The 17,314-nt window shown below is 39.1% G+C and overlaps 1 protein-coding gene across 4 annotated transcripts in view; it reads right to left on the minus strand.

The window, feature by feature from the left end:
• OXR1 (oxidation resistance 1) overlaps window positions 1–17,314 on the minus strand; it is a 320,312-nt gene that overhangs the window by 24,012 nt on the left and 278,986 nt on the right. For all 4 annotated transcript variants that reach the window (XM_075415688.1, XM_075415689.1, XM_075415691.1 and 1 more), the window contains 2 exons: window positions 15,234–15,402; window positions 11,935–12,097 (listed from right to left, as the gene is read on the minus strand). In XM_075415688.1, the coding sequence (XP_075271803.1) occupies window positions 11,935–12,097; window positions 15,234–15,402 (332 nt within the window). The remainder of the gene's footprint in view (window positions 1–11,934; window positions 12,098–15,233; window positions 15,403–17,314) is intronic.

Raw genomic sequence — 17,314 nt, forward strand, 5'->3', positions numbered from 1 at the left:
GATAGCTGTAACCATTTCAAATGAAAGAATAAAAATCAATATAAAAAATAAAATATGAGCTACAACATTTCCCCCCCCACCTCCCCCGCCCAAAATCTGACAAATCTTAAAGGAATGCAGAGTAGGCAGAAAAACTATTCCATATTATCTCTGGACATGTGACTTTAGGCCAAAAAGCAAAAAAGATAGCCACACAACTAACGCCCCACAGCCTATTTTAGCAGTCCTCCCCTCCCATTCTTTCACCCTCAGAAAAAACAAATTCCTTCCTAACGCTAGCCAACACACTATTTCTCCAAAACTGGGGGGGGGGGGGGGGAAATCATCTGTGCCATCATACAATTTTTTTATTCTAGAACATTTAATCTTCAACAATTCAAGCAACCAACTTGGATGTTTTCAGCATCTCTAGCTAAAACTGGCTCCTCCCACAGCTTCTCAAAAGGATTTTAAAAAACCTGGTCAAAACAAGAGAGCAGTAAATGCCTTTGTTAGATCTGACAACTCACTTTTTCACATAATTGTAGCTGCAAAGTTAAATGGGAATCAAAGCCCCAGGAAGCCTCTCCCTCAGGCCTCCTGCCCACCTGTGTCCATGCTCAGCCTTGCAGCAGCAGCAACCCCCACAGCTGGCTGCTGCCCTGCAGCTGGAGCATCTGCTGGGGAGGGGGCTGGAAAGCGGGGCAGCCACGGAACAGGGCACTCAAAAGCCGCAGCAGCTTTCTCTCGTGACTGACCTCCACCTCAGCCCTTTAACTGTCTTTTTTCCAAATGGGTGGAAGATACATTTCTATTTGCCAGAGAAAGCCCACACAAGAATCACAGAATCACAGAATGGCAGGGGTTAGAAGGGACCTCTGTGGGTCATCTAGTCCAACCCTCCTGCCGAAGCAGGGTCACCTACAGCAGGCTGCACAGGACCGTGTCCAGGCGGGTCTTGAATATCTCCAGAGAAGGAGACTCCACAACCTCCCTGGGCAGCCTGTTCCAGTGCTCCGTCACCCTCAGAGGGAAGAAGTTCTTCCTCATGTTCAGACGGAACTTCCTGTGCCTCAGTTTGTGCCCATTGCCCCTTGTCCTGTCACTGGGCACTACTGAAAAGAGCTTGATCCCAGGAGCATCCCCTAATTAAAGACAATTAAAATAAACCGCCCTTGTATTCTTCTGTGCATTTGTGGGTTATACCACTGATCTGTTAATTTGAATCAGAACTTTGTATCTTGTTGCCAGTTAATATTGTCTTGCCATAAAAGTTCATAACTCAAGATTGCAGAAAGGAGTACCAGCTCAGACCCAACACATATGCAGAACAGCATCACACACTTAAGAGCATCCACCTATGTGCTACCTAGACAACAGAGCAAACCAAAATGTATCTAATTACACTGAATGGTAATCTTGTCATTGTTACTTTGTAACCAAGCTAAACCTCTACACAATCAATTTTCAAGGCAGAAGCGCACAGTCCTTTCAGTAATTGTTATTCACGATGTTGTTTTTCCTAATAAACTGATCTGCCTTAAAAAAAAAGTAAGTAGCAGCAGAGGAGAGTGCCAACACTGAGGTACAACTTATGAAATGTCTCATTTTCACTCCAAAACAATTACCCAGTTTATACTTTTGCCATACCAGATTTAAAGTTATCAGCTGACAAGATCTCATAACCTAGAAATGAGATAGGAAGCACAGTAACTCTTTATAACTTCAATAGTAAAACTGGATGCTGGGTGTGAACCATCTTTGCAGTTTGATTAGATGGCATTATTCTATTTCACCTAGTAGCTACCACAACATCCCGATACCACAGCAACAGAAGAGTGGTGATGTTTGATACCTGTGGATGTAACAAATGTTACGTGTAGGGGATGTTATCACTTCAAGTGGTCAGAATCACTGCACAACCAAAATAAGTCTTGGTTCTTTGTGAATAATTGGGAGGGTTGTAAGAGACTCCTCAATAATCCCTTTAGGCCTTGGGAGAACAAGCATGCAAACTACAGAGATAAAGAGGCTCCAAGAGGATCTCAAGAACCCCAGCGATTGCAGGACATTAACACGTACGAATGAGTTCTCAGAAAAACCATTACTCTGATAAGCATTTCTTGGAAATGTAATTAATATGTATGTTAACATAGCGTAAGTACCTAGTAACTGTGTCTCTTCGGTGCACACATTTGGTGGAGAGATCCCTGCTTGCTGTGCGCCGTAATAAAGAATACCTGCTTACTAAGCAAGCCTTCTGACTATTGAGTCTTCAACTCCGGCTTTTCACAGCATCATTTCGAATTCTACAATCCCCATATTTAATCTGCATCTTTTTTGATTGGTATTACATTACTATACCACAATTTCTTTCCCTTGCTCCATTCCCTCTTAAGGGAGGGAGGCTGCAAGGAAGGTGGGGGTGCACAGTTACTCAGTTTATTTAGAACTTGCTGTTGATTCCACATGGAGCATCCATATAGGTGACCAGTTTTTGTAATGAAAAGCCACAGATGTGGTGCACTGAAGATAAGCATCCCCAAGCAGTTCCCGAGAAGATTACATGTAGAGATCTATGTATAAAATAAGATTATTCTCAGAATTTGATACTTCAATTTCAGAAGCAGCCCTGAAAATTGAGAAAAGGCATATAAATCACAGGACCCAGACTGTCTAACTTGAGTGACTCCGTGCTAAGTCATTTGCATTTTTGACTGATGAAAGGAAAGCCTGGTTTTATGCTGTTGTATTGGCTTGCCTGGGAACAAACAAATCAATAAGCAATGACATTAGTTTCACTTTCAGTTGCCTACTTGTTCGACTGTATCTTTAAAGAAATAGGATTGCTATTTAATTATGTCTAACAGGCATGCTTCACAGATTATAATAAAAGTTCCCATCACCAAAGAGCCCCAAAGAAAAAACTGAAAGCTGCCTCAAGTACGGTTTAAAATAGTGTAGTTTCAATACACATTCATACAATATAACAGAAAACAACTCTAGAATTATAAACTCTGTTCTAGTCTCACAATATTTTTAAATTAAGAATAGCACTTTACAGCTCTGGTAAGAGTTGTTCATCATGTATGTTTACTCCTCACACTGTAGTTTTAGGATACAAGCTATCAAGAAATTCAAAATTAGGAAGATATCTAATTAGGTGGCCCGAGAATCTAAATTGTCATCTTTGCAAGGAATCCCACAACATCAAAAGAAGGGAGTTTCATATTTCGCTCATATAAGGCATACAGAAGTCAGCCAAATTAAGGTCTGGCTTACCCGTAAAGAGAGACAGACAAGTTCTATTTGGTACAAAAAGCCTTTCAGATGACTACGAGAGTGTCAAGTTCAGGAGTAATGAAGTTTGAATACAGTTAAAAAAATTGAAAAAAAAAAAAACAACAAAAACATCAGGTACTGGCACTTCAGCAAAACTAGCACTTCGTCTTCTAGAACAACCAGATCTTTGCAGAAGTTGTTGCAGGTGAAGCTAACATGGGATTACAGTTACCTGAAGTCTGATCCCTTCCCCCTTTCCCGCTACAAAAACCACACAAAACAGTACCAAAGCCACCTCCTGTGGTATCCAGTACGATAGGGACTGGCACAGCTTCTTCGCTGGCCGTTAATGTTTTCATAAGAAAGGAAGTCTAATTTGAGAAGTCATCTTTTGTTTCCTTTCAACATCTTAGGGGAAGGGGGGGGGGGGGGGGGGGGAAACAAACAGCACAGCATTTTTCCATCCACTAGATTTTCCTCAGGATTTTCAAAGGTACACTGAAAACCATGAAGAGTCTCAAAAGCACGAGCTTCTTAGTTGAATGATTCTGCTTCAACTCTAGCAGAGGGACTGCCCCAGTTCTCTCTATTAGATACATGAAACAACCATCCATTACAACTCCACATTCATGATTCCAAGTACAGGACAGTTTCAACTAGTGAAAAAATCCGAATTTTCACTTACATGTTATAAATAGATTCCAAATAGATTAAGTAGAGAAAACACAGCAAAGCAAGAAACGCATGATGTTAGGAGTACAATATTTGCTCAAGTTAATTGCAAAAGCAAGAATGAAATTTACCAGTCTTCACAAAGGGCATTGCACTACATTAATGGGCCGAGTCTCTCTCTTCAATCACAATAAATTAACAGAAACATTCCTAGTATTGCACAACTGCTGCAATTCAAGGACTCTCATCCTTCAGTACAAGAGCAAAGTCTATTAAAACATGCTTATGATTGCACAGAAACGTGCATACTGACACATCGAATTGCTTAATAGACAATGCTTGATGTAAAACCTAATAGTGTGTCAATAGTGTGGCCAGCAGGAGCAGGGAGGTGATTGTGCCCCTGTACTCGGCACTGGTGAGGCTGCACCTCGAGTACTGTGTTCAGTTTTGGGCCCCTCACTACAAGAAGGACATTGAGGCACTGGAGCGTGTCCAGAGAAGGGCAGTGAGGCTGGTGAGGGGTCCAGAGAACAAGTCTTACAAGGAGCGGCTGAGGGAGCTGGGGCTGTTCAGTCTGGAGGAGGCTGAGGGCGGACCTTATTGCTCTCTACAACTACCTGAAAGGAGGCTGTAGTGAGGCAGGTGTTGGTCTCCCAGGAAACTAGCAATAGGATGAGAGGCAATGGCCTCAAGTTGCATCAGGGGAGGTTTAGACTGGATATTAGGAAAACATTTATTTCCTGAAAGAGTGGTCAGACATTGGAACAGGCTGCCCAGGGAGGTGGTGGAGTCACCATCCCTGGAGGTGTTCAAAAAAACATGCAGAGGTGGCACTTTGGGATATGGTTTAGTAGGCATGGTGGTGTTGGGTGGATGGTTGGACTTGATGATCTTAGAGGTCTTTTCCAAACTTAATGATTCTATGATTCTAAACAACGATATAGCTTATATCCAATATACTATCATAAAGAGACTACTATTCAAGAAACATACTGAAAAATATTCTCATTTTGAGGACGGTTAATGTGATGCATCTTTACACATTGTGTGCACTACTTCATTCAGGAAGCCTACAACTTCCAGGCTTCCTCTTCTCTCTGCTGATCCAGTATTATCCAGCTTGTCATACAGCATTATGATCATATCACATTTTAAAATGTAAGACACAACAAGCAGCTGTTTCACTAGCATCCAAGTACTGAAGTGTAGAGTAGAGAATGGAAGCATATTTATAGAAAAAACATGATTAAGAATACAAAAACATAAGACAGCAGTGCATACTGAAACTGAAATGTCCATTTGAATACACAGGTGGTGTAGCTTACAGTCCAGATCCAATAAAGAACTTAAACACCTATCTCCAATACTCCAATCTTGAAACACCTTCTTCAGATGTTACCTGACCAGAAGACAATGACTGTTTGTGACCTTCAAGTTTCTACCATTACACAGAAGGCAGAACTTCATTTGTAGCTAATGGCTTAATCTAGTAAACATTTTCAAACCTTGTCTAAAGTTTGTACTGAAATTCAGTTTGACAAATGAATTTACTATAGAGTACTGCTTTCCAGAATTATTGGATCTGTTTTCTACAGAAATTTAATATGCCTAAACAAAGGTAATGATTATGAAATGCAAGTTCAGAACATGACCCAGGGAATCTGGGAAAAATAATTTGCAAGAATTTACCAACTCATGCTTTGTTCTGGAAGTTAACTTCTAGACAGCTTTAAATCAAAGTGATTTTCTGTATTTTTCCAAACAATAGCAAACCGAATGGAAACAATAAAACAGACCAGCTTCCAACTACATTAAGACCAGCTCGCAGGTCCTAAGACAAGAAATTTCCTGTTTTCAAATACCTCGTGGATGAGTATTTAGATTTATGTGGACCTGAAGTATGACTCAATCCTGAATAATAGCAATAAATAAGATCAAATGACAGGGGGAAGTGGACGAGGAAGTAAGAATCAACACTTAAAATAACCAAGATTTATTCTAGTACAGAGCAACTCTTCTGTTTCATTAACAGATTTCAGGTTTAAATAGGAACTGATTTCCTTAACCGGATTTCTTCACAGGCACCCAAGATGAAATTTCTTTAGTGCCTCTGATACATTTAGCTGTGCCCACACTCAGTAATATTCTTTTTTTCATCAATACTCTTGTCAACGACCAAAGATCTGATCCATCAGCATAAATCCTGTATTTCCAATACTGCATGATGATAAAGACATGTAACAGCTGTAGTACCCTACATACATATTGTTTTAATTGTTCTAGATTCAAATCCAGAATCTGAAGCTACATTAGCAGTCTATGTCAATATCACATACAGGCTGGTGACAAGTGGTGTCCCTCAGGGGTCAGTACTGGGCCCAGTCTTGTTTAACTTCTTCATCAACGACCTGGATGAAGAGTTAGAATGTACCCTCAGCAAGTTTGCTGACGACACCAAACTGGGAGGTGTGGTAGATACACCAGAAGGCTGTGCTGCCATTCAGCGTGACCTGGATAGGCTGGAGAGCTGGGCAGAGAGGAACCTGATGAGGTTCAACAAGGGCAAGCGCAGAGTCCTGCACCTGGGGAGGAACAACCTCATGCACCAGTACAGGCTTGGGGTGGACCTGCTGGAGAGCAGCTCTGCGGAGAGGGACCTGGGTGTCCTGGTGGACGACAGGTTAACTATGAGCCAGCAGTGTGCCCTGGCTGCCAAGAAGGCCAATGGGATCCTGGGGTGCATCAAGAAGAGTGTGGCCAGCAGGACAAGGGAGGTTCTCCTTCCCCTCTACACTACCCTGGTGAGGCCTCATCTGGAGTACTGTGTCCAGTTCTGGGCTCCCCAGTTCAAGAAGGATGAAGAGCTACTGGAGAGAGTCCAGCGAAGGGCTACAAGGATGGTGAGGGGACTGGAGCATCTCCCCTACGAGGAGAGGTTGAGGGAACTGGGCTTGTTCAGCCTGAAGAAGAGAAGGCTGCGAGGGGACCTTATAAATGCCTACAAATATCTGAAGGGTGGGTGTCAGGAGGATGGGGCCAAGCTCTTTTCAGTGGTGCCCAGTGACAGGACAAGGGGCAATGGGCACAAACTGAAGCACAGGAAGTTCCGTCTGAACATGAGGAGGAACTTCTTCCCTCTGAGGGTGACGGAGCACTGGAACAGGCTGCCCAGGGAGGTTGTGGAGTCTCCTTCTCTGGAGATATTCAAGACCCGCCTGGACAAGGTCCTGTGCAGCCTGCTGTAGGTGACCCTGCTTCGGCGGGGGGGTTGGACTAGATGACCCACAGAGGTCCCTTCCAACCCCTACTATTCTGTGATTCTGTGATTCTGTGAAATAAAAAGTGCATTTATACACACACAGTCAACATAATGGTGCATCCCAGTTCTCCAGCTCCTATCAAAACAAGCCAGCTACTTAAAGAATATAACAGACCAAGTCCCTTTATTGTTCAGCGAACGTCAGGAACTTTGAGAATTAGCTTCACAGATGAAGCACTCAACAAGAAAATGAAGGTATTCTGATCTCTAATTTATTTTCTTTCTTCCCGTCCCCCCCCCACCGCCCCCAAAGAGACCAGCTAAGTGCTTTAGTTACACACAAACAGAAGGTGCAAAAATTCTACGATAAAACTCACACAGGAAAGCACAAATTGTGTCCTTTCTCCTTTACGCACTAATGTTTCTTAGGCAAGTCGTAATTTTTATTGTTTTCCCTTTAATGCCCTCCTCCCTGCAATGAATTATTAAGAGCACAGCTATTTCCTTTGTATCTAGCATTACTGAAACTGTAAAAATCTTACTTGGAAAAAATTAGTTTCAGTTATCCCCCCTCCCAGATATGGTAAACTGATTCTCTAAAAATTTTAATGCATTATTTACACGTGTATGCTAACTGCTGTAGAAAAATATTTGAGCTTATCAGCACACTATGTACACACAAGTTCAGTGGAAAGTTGATTTACCTCATTTAACTCTATACTAGTTCCCCGATACAGTTAATGACTTTTTACATGAGTACTTGCTTTCCATGTCTTTTTCCTCCAGTGGTCAACTTCAAAGTGTCATGTGCCACTTCATACACCAACAGCAGTGGAAACAAGCCCAAAGTTTCACAATATGTTTTAGGAAAATGACAGTAGAGTAACTGAATAACTGGAATTGATGAGAAACAGAGATATCGCTTCCCACGCCGCCTCCTCTTTTTTTTTTAATAGAAATAGGAAATAATTGTCTTACTTGAAAACTCATTTCTCAACCAGGATTTGGAGACCATAGGAGAATTCAAGCAGTTTTTCCCTTTTCCATCATCTTAAACTTCTTAAAGCATAAGACCAACTCTACCAGCAGTGCTTGAGGACCCATACCTGCATTCAAATACTGTGGTACCATGCCTTTACCAAACTCCTTAATGCTTTCAATCTATGACACTAACTGACATCAAGATGTTAATTCACCAGCAGCTATCTGACAGCAAGCACCTTAATACTACATCATTAATATATATACACATTATTATATACCCAACTTGAACTTAAAAAGGAAACAAATTAGACCATAAAGTACCAACAGAAGTTGTTTCCGAGGCACTGCACAACAAAAACAGTCAGCTTGCTGTCAAAGCTTGCCATGTTTAGGTGCAAGTACAGAATGTGCTTTGGAGAAGTATTGGTTATAAACACATAGGTTTCTAAACAGCATTAATAATTTGTGCTAACAGATAAAGCAAGCCATTAGCACTTGAACATTTACATATTAAGTAAAAAAAATACCACCATGATAAATATATGTTTACCCCCCCCCAAGGCTCAGTACAGAGAGTAAAAAAACCCCAGGAACACAAAATCCCCACCCACCCACAACCCAAAACAGCCTCTTCCTTGGTGTTTGCCTATTCACTTAAGTACAAGAAGGTAAGAGAGATCTCTGAGGAAAATGGATGGGGATTAACACCACCAAGAAACTAGCAGCAGAGTTTCATTTCTTACATGACATATAAACCAATATTCTTGTCTACTCTTTTCTACTGGACACCAGAGACAAGTCTTTAGCACGGACTGATCTTGTGAGAAAGCATTCTTTTAGAGAGCTTTCCTAACGGGACAGGCAGAGGCCTCTCAGGAAGGCAGATACTGAGGAAGAATGTCAGCAACAGGAGCTACGAGGTACCCCACAGAGTTGGTTTTAAGTAACTGATGACTATGAATTAGTCACCTTTGCTGACAGTAATATGTTAGATATTAGAAATAACCATGAATCTACTACTAATTCAGTTATCTGTTAAGTGTGTAGCATATAATACAAAAAGAACTGGCTAAATGACTCCCTGGACTTTTTTTTTTTCCAAACACTTCATGCAGTGTATTTGATCAAACTCGCATTTAATATGACAGCAGGAGTCTTGATGTCTTTGCCACTAGAGCAGCTGACGTTACATCAGGGAAAAGGCTGATAGGAAACAGACTACTCTGCATATATGTAGAGGAAGAAAGCATAAGCTGGTGAAAAACTGGAGTAAGTTCAGAGTAAGAGTGCAGTCTTATTCACTGATCCATTTAATAAAGTCATAAACAACCCCTACTACTTGTTTCAGATGTTACTGATCTTTGCTTTTGCTTGTTCCTTCTTCCCATAATAATTCTTCCACTAAAAAAAACAAAACAGCACAGTATTTCCTTCAAGTCTCTTCATAAAAAGCTGCAGCTGAATGTGTTAGCATAGGACCCTCAAAGAAGCAGATGCTGTCTCAGAGCACCACACCTCGGTTACCTATTTAATCCTCTTCCCTTTTTCTCCAGTTTTAAGATACTGTACAACGATATCAGAGAGAACACTTTTTGGAAGAGAAAGCTACTCCACTATCTTCCTCTTTAGGCAGATCAACAGTACTTTGTGACGCATTTGTACATCAAGATTTTGCTTTCCATTTCCCTTCCAGCCTGAGTTTTCCCATCACTGTATTCTGAAGAAGGCAGTCTATTTTTCAACCCAATACCCACAAAAAGGTTTCAATGATGCTGCTCACACGCTATCTTAGATTAAACCTGCATCAAGAGCTGACATAAAAAGCTTGTTGGGTTAAAGGAAGAAAGTATATTGATTGAAAGTAGTGACTGAAGTTCAACGGGAATAATGGGTATGACAACACAGCTGCAATTCCCTCTATGTACTGATACTTTATAGCACATACATTAAAAGCCACTAAAATGCAGTTGTATGTAATGACAGGTTGAACCATCTGGTACTGTCAAACATTTCTGATTAAAAACTTTTTAACAGCTTTCAGATTTGTGCTAGAAGTCAGTCATAAGAAGTCACATTACTCAAGCTAAAATGCACAGAAAAGCATATTAGTGTATTTCTTGTACTTGCATAATATCTTTTCTAAAAGTGTTATCCTTCCCACTAATCACATCAACTTCTAAATCCAGAAAACTATTATTTGATAATCTTAGAAGCAAACTTGACAATTTTTCACATAACACATATGGAAGTAGTATTTTTGAATTAGGTCTTCCACAATTGTTTCCAGAGGAGACCTAAATAAAGGCTCAAGGCATGACCTCAGTCTGTAGTAACTCACTCACAGGTTTTATTTAATACATGTAAGAAAATGACTGCCTCTACTATCTTCAGAAATAACCTAAGAAGTGGTAACATTTAATCCTGAAGAAAAGTTTGCACTATTGTCTATGGAAATTATTCTGTAATTATATTAAGGTGCAAAGTTACTGAAAAGTTCATTAGAGAGACATACAGTGCCTTAAACCATAATACTGATCACCTGCCACTGATCCCTGTGTTCCAAAAGGCCAAGTTTTAAAACATCAAATTCTGATAAAGGCTTTGAGCAACAGTCAACACCTAAATACATCACCAGTAAGATATACTTCAGAAATCTATATACTGAAAATATGAAGATCCAAAGCACATGCTTTTATGAAAGTAATTTCAATGTCTCAAAGCAAAAATGCTCCAGGCGTATGAGACAGTGTTTTGTAATCACAGCCTAATATTTCAGCTAAGTGAGAAGTTTGAAGTCAGAGTTCCACTATGATTCTAAGCTTTGGAGCCAAGAAAAAAGCATTACCTGTAATTAAGACTATTGCAGTTTTTAAAAATTTCTTTTACACTCTACATAAGACACAAGTACAGACTTCCTTAATTTCAGTGAGCTCCATTGTGGGGTGGGACAGGCGGAGGGGGAAGGGAAAAAAAACCCCGATCAAAACCGCAATAGTCTTACAGTTGGAGACAGCAATTGCTGTCCTGAGACTCAAGTTAAACAGTGCTGATGGGATACTTCTACAATATATATGACAAGAATCATCAAACTTTTGACTGACACTTGAACACACAAGACTACAAGTGCTTTAGCTAGATGTACACTACAAAACAAAACCATGTAGACATGTAAAGATGTGTCCATAGAAACACAGCGGACACAGATTCACATGGGAGGAATGTGTTTTTATAAAAATATAATGAGATAGTTCCAGTTACAATATATTGTCAAAATCCATGAAACAGCATCTTAATGTATGAAGAAGTTATAACTGAGAATTACTGGATTATTGGAAAAACAAGTAATAGATTAATTTTCCTTTTTTTTGTCTCATCCCCGTTTTGAGACTTACCAATAAGTATTCAACATTCTAGATACAGGAATAATAAATATCAGACAACTGTCAGTTTACTTCCCTGAAAACTAAGTCTGCTTCATCAAAGTTGCAACTTCCTTGTTGTACTCACATTCCTTTCAACTCCGAGTTTTAAGTTACAATTTGCTCCACACAAAAATGACTTGTAATTGTGAAATGTTGCTCTGGACTAATGTTAGAGCAAAGCATTAGGATGGCATAAATTAAACAGTCATGATCATAGTAAGCAGACTAATAAAGCAGGTTGCTCTGGTTTTCTTATTGGAAAGTATTTAACACTATTTTAACTCTACTCCTATGAAAGTATTAAAAAAAGTCTTTGACACTGTTCTTCCTTACCTCCCACTCTTTAGCAGCATTTTCAGTAGTAGATTCTTCACTAGTTTCAGGCTCTTCCTTCTTTTTTACCACTATAAATCCAGGTTCCCGAAGAGATTCCCCAGTATCTTCTGCATATATCTCTGGACTCCACTGGATAAAGAAGACATACAAGTGATCTGTCCTAGAGAAGTGAAGTAATGATACACAAAAGAAATATAAGTTTGTGATCTTTTGGGCCACGTCTAATAATTATGACATATTTAAGGTTAAAATGAAAATACTTACTATTTCAGGTTTCACTAGATATTAGACACATTCAAAAAAAATGGTTTGTACTTTTTTAGCCTTTTTAATTATTTGACCCTGATACTAGAGGAAAAACAGGAAACAAGTTGGCAGTCGACTAGCTGTATTTTCATATACAAATACAGTCCTTCCACCACTTCTGTCCCATCGGAAGCCTCTGTTTACAACTGAAATAACTTCCAGAATAAAACACTAAGATTTTTTTATTTAGTGTTACACAAAAACAGGAAGAAAATTGGAATTTAAAAACGTGTGCATGCCTGTTTTCCTTACCCCTGATGAAGAGCTCAACACTCCCAAAACATGTAACCAAAATTATACAGACTTTGAGAACTGCTACATATATGAGGAAATACAGCTGAAAGTGTGCATATATGCTGCTAGATCATAAGCTACAGACTAGTCTAACTGCAGTAAGTACCAAGATCCAAAGTTACCTCCTTTTAAGTTTTCTGACACAAATGGCAGGGTTCTCCAGTTTGGAAGAACAAAATGCCCAAATTCCCAGAAGGAAATTATTTACAGCCCCATACTGATGTCAGTCTATACTGTTTTACCAGTAGTTGCACAGATACAGCATTTAGAAAAAGGACATGCAACAAATCCACTAGTATCTCTTCATCATGGATAAGACAGCTCCAGAGCTAAGGCTTTACGGCTCTGGTTACCAAGAGTTTGAGTATTCCCTATGTCCCTCTTCAGACCCCACTTGCTAGAGTGAATCTGCACACTGGATTAGCACGACGAACAACATTTGGATTCCTGCCCCCCCCCTCCCAAATCCCTGCCAGACTGAATACTGGAAGAACAGCAAGAGATACAGAGCAGCAAATTGTCTCAAAACAGCAGCTATAGTTTTGATGTGCCTCTATGTCTGAAAGGATGCAGCACGCAGGTACGTAATAACAGTCTCTGGACAGGGTCAGTTATTCAAACTCACTCTTGTTAAAAATAAGGTTCCTGGATAACATTGATGAAAGCAAAGAAAAAAAAAAAAAAGACAAATCTTTCTCTGACAGGATGAGAGAATGAAACATATCAGATGCGTAAGGCTAGGTAAGTTCAATGACAAAGTCAGAACAAGAAGCTGAAGACTCCTCGCGCACTGAATGAGGTATCAATTTTAAGGAGTCTTAAAAGTAGGAAAATGTTTTATGTTTTTAAAATTCTGATTTTAATTTTTTAAGAACTTGAACTTGTGTATAATTACAGCACCTAAAGTAAATAAAACTTGATGTTTAAGGAACTCTAAGACACCCCTTCCCAGACTGGCTCATCTGAGATTCAGAATGCTGAAATAATGCAGGTTTGTCAGATATCTCCTTTTTTTCCTCTTTCTTACCACTAGGTGACAAAGACAACTGGGTTGACATTAAATATTTTGACCTATGCAGAGTAGCACTCAGCAAGGTTAACACTGAATTAAGAAAATAAGCACCCCACTACCACCACATGTGACTTTGTGTACAAAAACATTGGAAACACATTGGATGGATAAAGAACAGATTACTAATTCTCCATGCAGTTGGAGAGAGAACCCTTCGCAGGTGGAATGATTTCCAAGGAGATCAGATACAGACTGTAAATCAAGAACTATTTCTTCTGAAATAAGGTGATAACTTCAGCATAAAGCAGAAATTAAGTACTTGCTCTGCTACATTAGAAAATAAACCAAAGAGACAATAATCCCTTTAATCAGCTGACCTAGACATCATTGCCATATGTGAAACATTCATCTGTTTTCAAATCAAATATGATATGAATAGAACAAGAAAATTTGAGTTGACTACAGGAGGTCACCTGGCCCAGACAGGATTGGCTATACCAGAACCAGTGTAACTGACATTCTTCTCAAGAAATTGCATAATCTCCATGACTCAGGGGTTGCGGGGGTGATGTTTAAAAGTAGGTTAGTGATGTGCTAGCATAGGTGCTATCTTCCCTGTTGGAAAACTCAAATACTTTGTTGTCATTTCAGTCCATTACACATCTCCTTTCACAGTGGACACAAACGCAAAAAAAAATAGCCTATTGCCTTTCTTGTTGCAGCCAACTTTAGTATGAAATGACTTTGTAATCAACCTTTTCTCCTTTAGATTAAAGAACCCCACTTACTTCTAATTTTCTTTATATGTTACACTTTCTAGGCATTAATTAGTCTTGCTGCTTTCCTCTGGACTCTCTCCAATTCATCCATATCTGTTCTCAACTGCAGTGCCCCAACTGGACATTCTATGCCATTCAGCTCAAAAGAAAAGATGGAAAAGTGACTTGATCATTGAGTGAAGGTATTTATACAAGATGAGAGCTGATAGTTTTTTGTTGTTGTTTCTTTCTTTTTACCCCCCCCCTCTTCTGACAAAGATATAATCTCAAATACTCCTAAAAATCACATTCAACTTGAAAATAAGTCACAGTTTCTTAGCAGATCATTTAAGGATTCAAGACTTTACCAGCGAGTGAGCACAGACATCTGATGCCCTTGAATCACTGCAACAAATTTAGATATTTTTCCTGTAGATATGTTTAAGTTGCTTCCTGGAAAAGTTTTGTGTTCCACATATAGAGATAAGACAAAAGAACCTCTGCTAGCTCTTCTGAACTCAGAGCTTTAAGAAGGAGAGAGAATTTTTAGAAAGTTTCCAAATCATGAGAAGCACAGATAACGACAATAAAAGCTTTGTTACAGAACTCACTTCCTTCACCAGACACCACTTAAATCTTTCTTTCACTATTCACTTCATACAAACACAAGCCTAAATACCATGAGAAACTACTGGCTGAACCTGCAAGTAACCCAAGTAAGTCAGTAAAACTTCAGGGTGGCAATGAGATATTCCAGTCTTAAGCCAATCATCAACATCCTCAGTTATTGACCCTTTTTTGTGCTGCTTCATAGACACAGTCACTGAAAAATTTTGAATGGTGTAGAAAAAAAGAAAAGCTCAAAGATCTATTGGAAAGTGTTGATTTTTTTTTTTTTTTTTTTAAACACTCTACCTTCTTCTTACCTTTCTTGTGGAACAGCAAACCAGTACTCGTGTTTTTTATCCCTCTGTGCATACTGTTGCATTGATGCACTTGCTTGTGAAACAAATGTTTTTCTCATGGGTTTTCCAACCCTGAGACGCAGAAACTTGTGAGATCGATGTCGTCTTTTTTCTTTCGTAAGAGAAGGACCTATTAGTAAAGAAAAAAAACAAGCTATCCACAATGTACAAAGAGCTTAACAAAATTATCAGCAAATTTTGCATTAGGGAATACAGGTATACAGGACACATATACAAATAAGTAATAGGAGATGAGGAAACATAGGTAGTAATAATTATTTTTTTGTTACATAAATTGCATCAGCAGAATTAACTTCAGAGTACAACACACTTAATAAATGTTAGAATTATTCATTTCTGCTTCCAACCCGAGATCACATTATGATAGTCTTTCATCCACGCCTGAAAGTATTTCAGCGCGTATTCTCAATGCATATCTCTCAGCGCTGAAGCAGACAACCCTCCCACTGTTTAAGAGATATTACATATGCATGCAAAAGACACAGCATTAAATAAGTACTTCGGCTTGATTTACTTATAATCAAAGCTCTTCATTAGTTACTTTCTATTTAAAAAGAAAGCTCTGGCACTAAGAGAGGATTGAGATGAATTTTAATTTGTTAGCTATATCAAACACTTCAAAGATATGAACACCACTTTGGGATGATGTATACTAGATGTTGTGGTACTGGATTTTTCCCTTCAATAGTATATTTAATTGAACTAATAGAATTATACAATTGCACTCAAGGTCTGGATTGTCAAGTCAGCACAAGGTAAAGGAAGAAGCCTTCTCAACACTGTTTTTTTGCTAGATTAATTGCCCAAATCCTAGAAAATGAGCTCCAGACACAGGAGACTTTTGAGTTCTTATGATAAGCTATGACAACAAAAGGATTTATCCTACCTCTGGGGTTTCATGTACTTAAGATACGTCTGAATTTGCTAGGACACTCATATTTTCTTTACAGCTGGAGTTCTCATTCAGTGTCTATGCAGTCTACAGATACGCTAAGCACAAAAGCCATCACCTTCTTGATCTATGAAGATCTCTGCTGTATGTTTTCTCAATCAAATTTTCAATGTAAAGTTCAGAATAGTGTTGTTCCACAAAAGAGTATTTTTCCTTTCAGTAAATATTTAACTGTGCACCTCCAAATTATCAGTTGCAACGTTTTAGAACTATACCTGCAGTATACAGTACGATAGAATAGTAATAATATACTTGATTTGGAAGTATTTTATAGATCTGTCAGCTCAAAGGTAAACTGTCAGACAAAAAACCCAAACCAAAAAGAACCCAAAATAAACAAAAAAATTTGTTTCATGGGATCAGCACATGAACTTTGTGGCAGAGTTACAGAAGTACTCATAAAATGATCTGATAATTGGGATTTCAGTCCTTCAGATGAAGCAGTTTAGAACTTCTCTGACCTAGTGCTCAGAGAAGTAGGATTTGTACTATAACTTTAAAAAGAAAAACAAGTAAGATGATAGTTCCAGCTAGCAGAAAGAACGAAAACAAACAATTCAGCCCTGCCCCCAAATCCTCAAAAGGACTTTTTAAGATGCTCTTTTTGGGTGTGTTCTCGAATGTATTTTTGTACATTTGATACAGAATGCATCAGAACAAAAAAATCAGTAGTTGCTATTGCATCTTATGCTTTTTTTTTCCCCTTTCAGTCTCTGCCAATATCCAGCTCACCAAGCAGCAGATAGACTTGTTATCTTTTATGATATTTCAGCTTGTTTATGCACACACACTAAACTACAGACCACTACAATTTCTCCAAAGTACCAATTACATCTGGCTTTCATTTCAGTCCAGTAGTTAACGTAAGTCTTTGTACAACTAGAAGAGAAGATAAGAGAGTCCTGGGTAATAAAAAAATAAATCCAAAGGAGAACTTCTTAGCTATTCTAGTCTACTCATAGTTATCAACTTGCATTGCGTCACCTGTTCAACATTCAGAACACACAGATCATTAATGCCAAGCTCAGAAACAGCTGACCTCTGCAAAGATCAACAAATGGGAGTTCCC

The sequence above is a fragment of the Opisthocomus hoazin genome, chromosome 3 (assembly GCF_030867145.1).
Source record: "Opisthocomus hoazin isolate bOpiHoa1 chromosome 3, bOpiHoa1.hap1, whole genome shotgun sequence".
Taxonomy (NCBI): Eukaryota; Metazoa; Chordata; class Aves; order Opisthocomiformes; family Opisthocomidae; genus Opisthocomus; species Opisthocomus hoazin.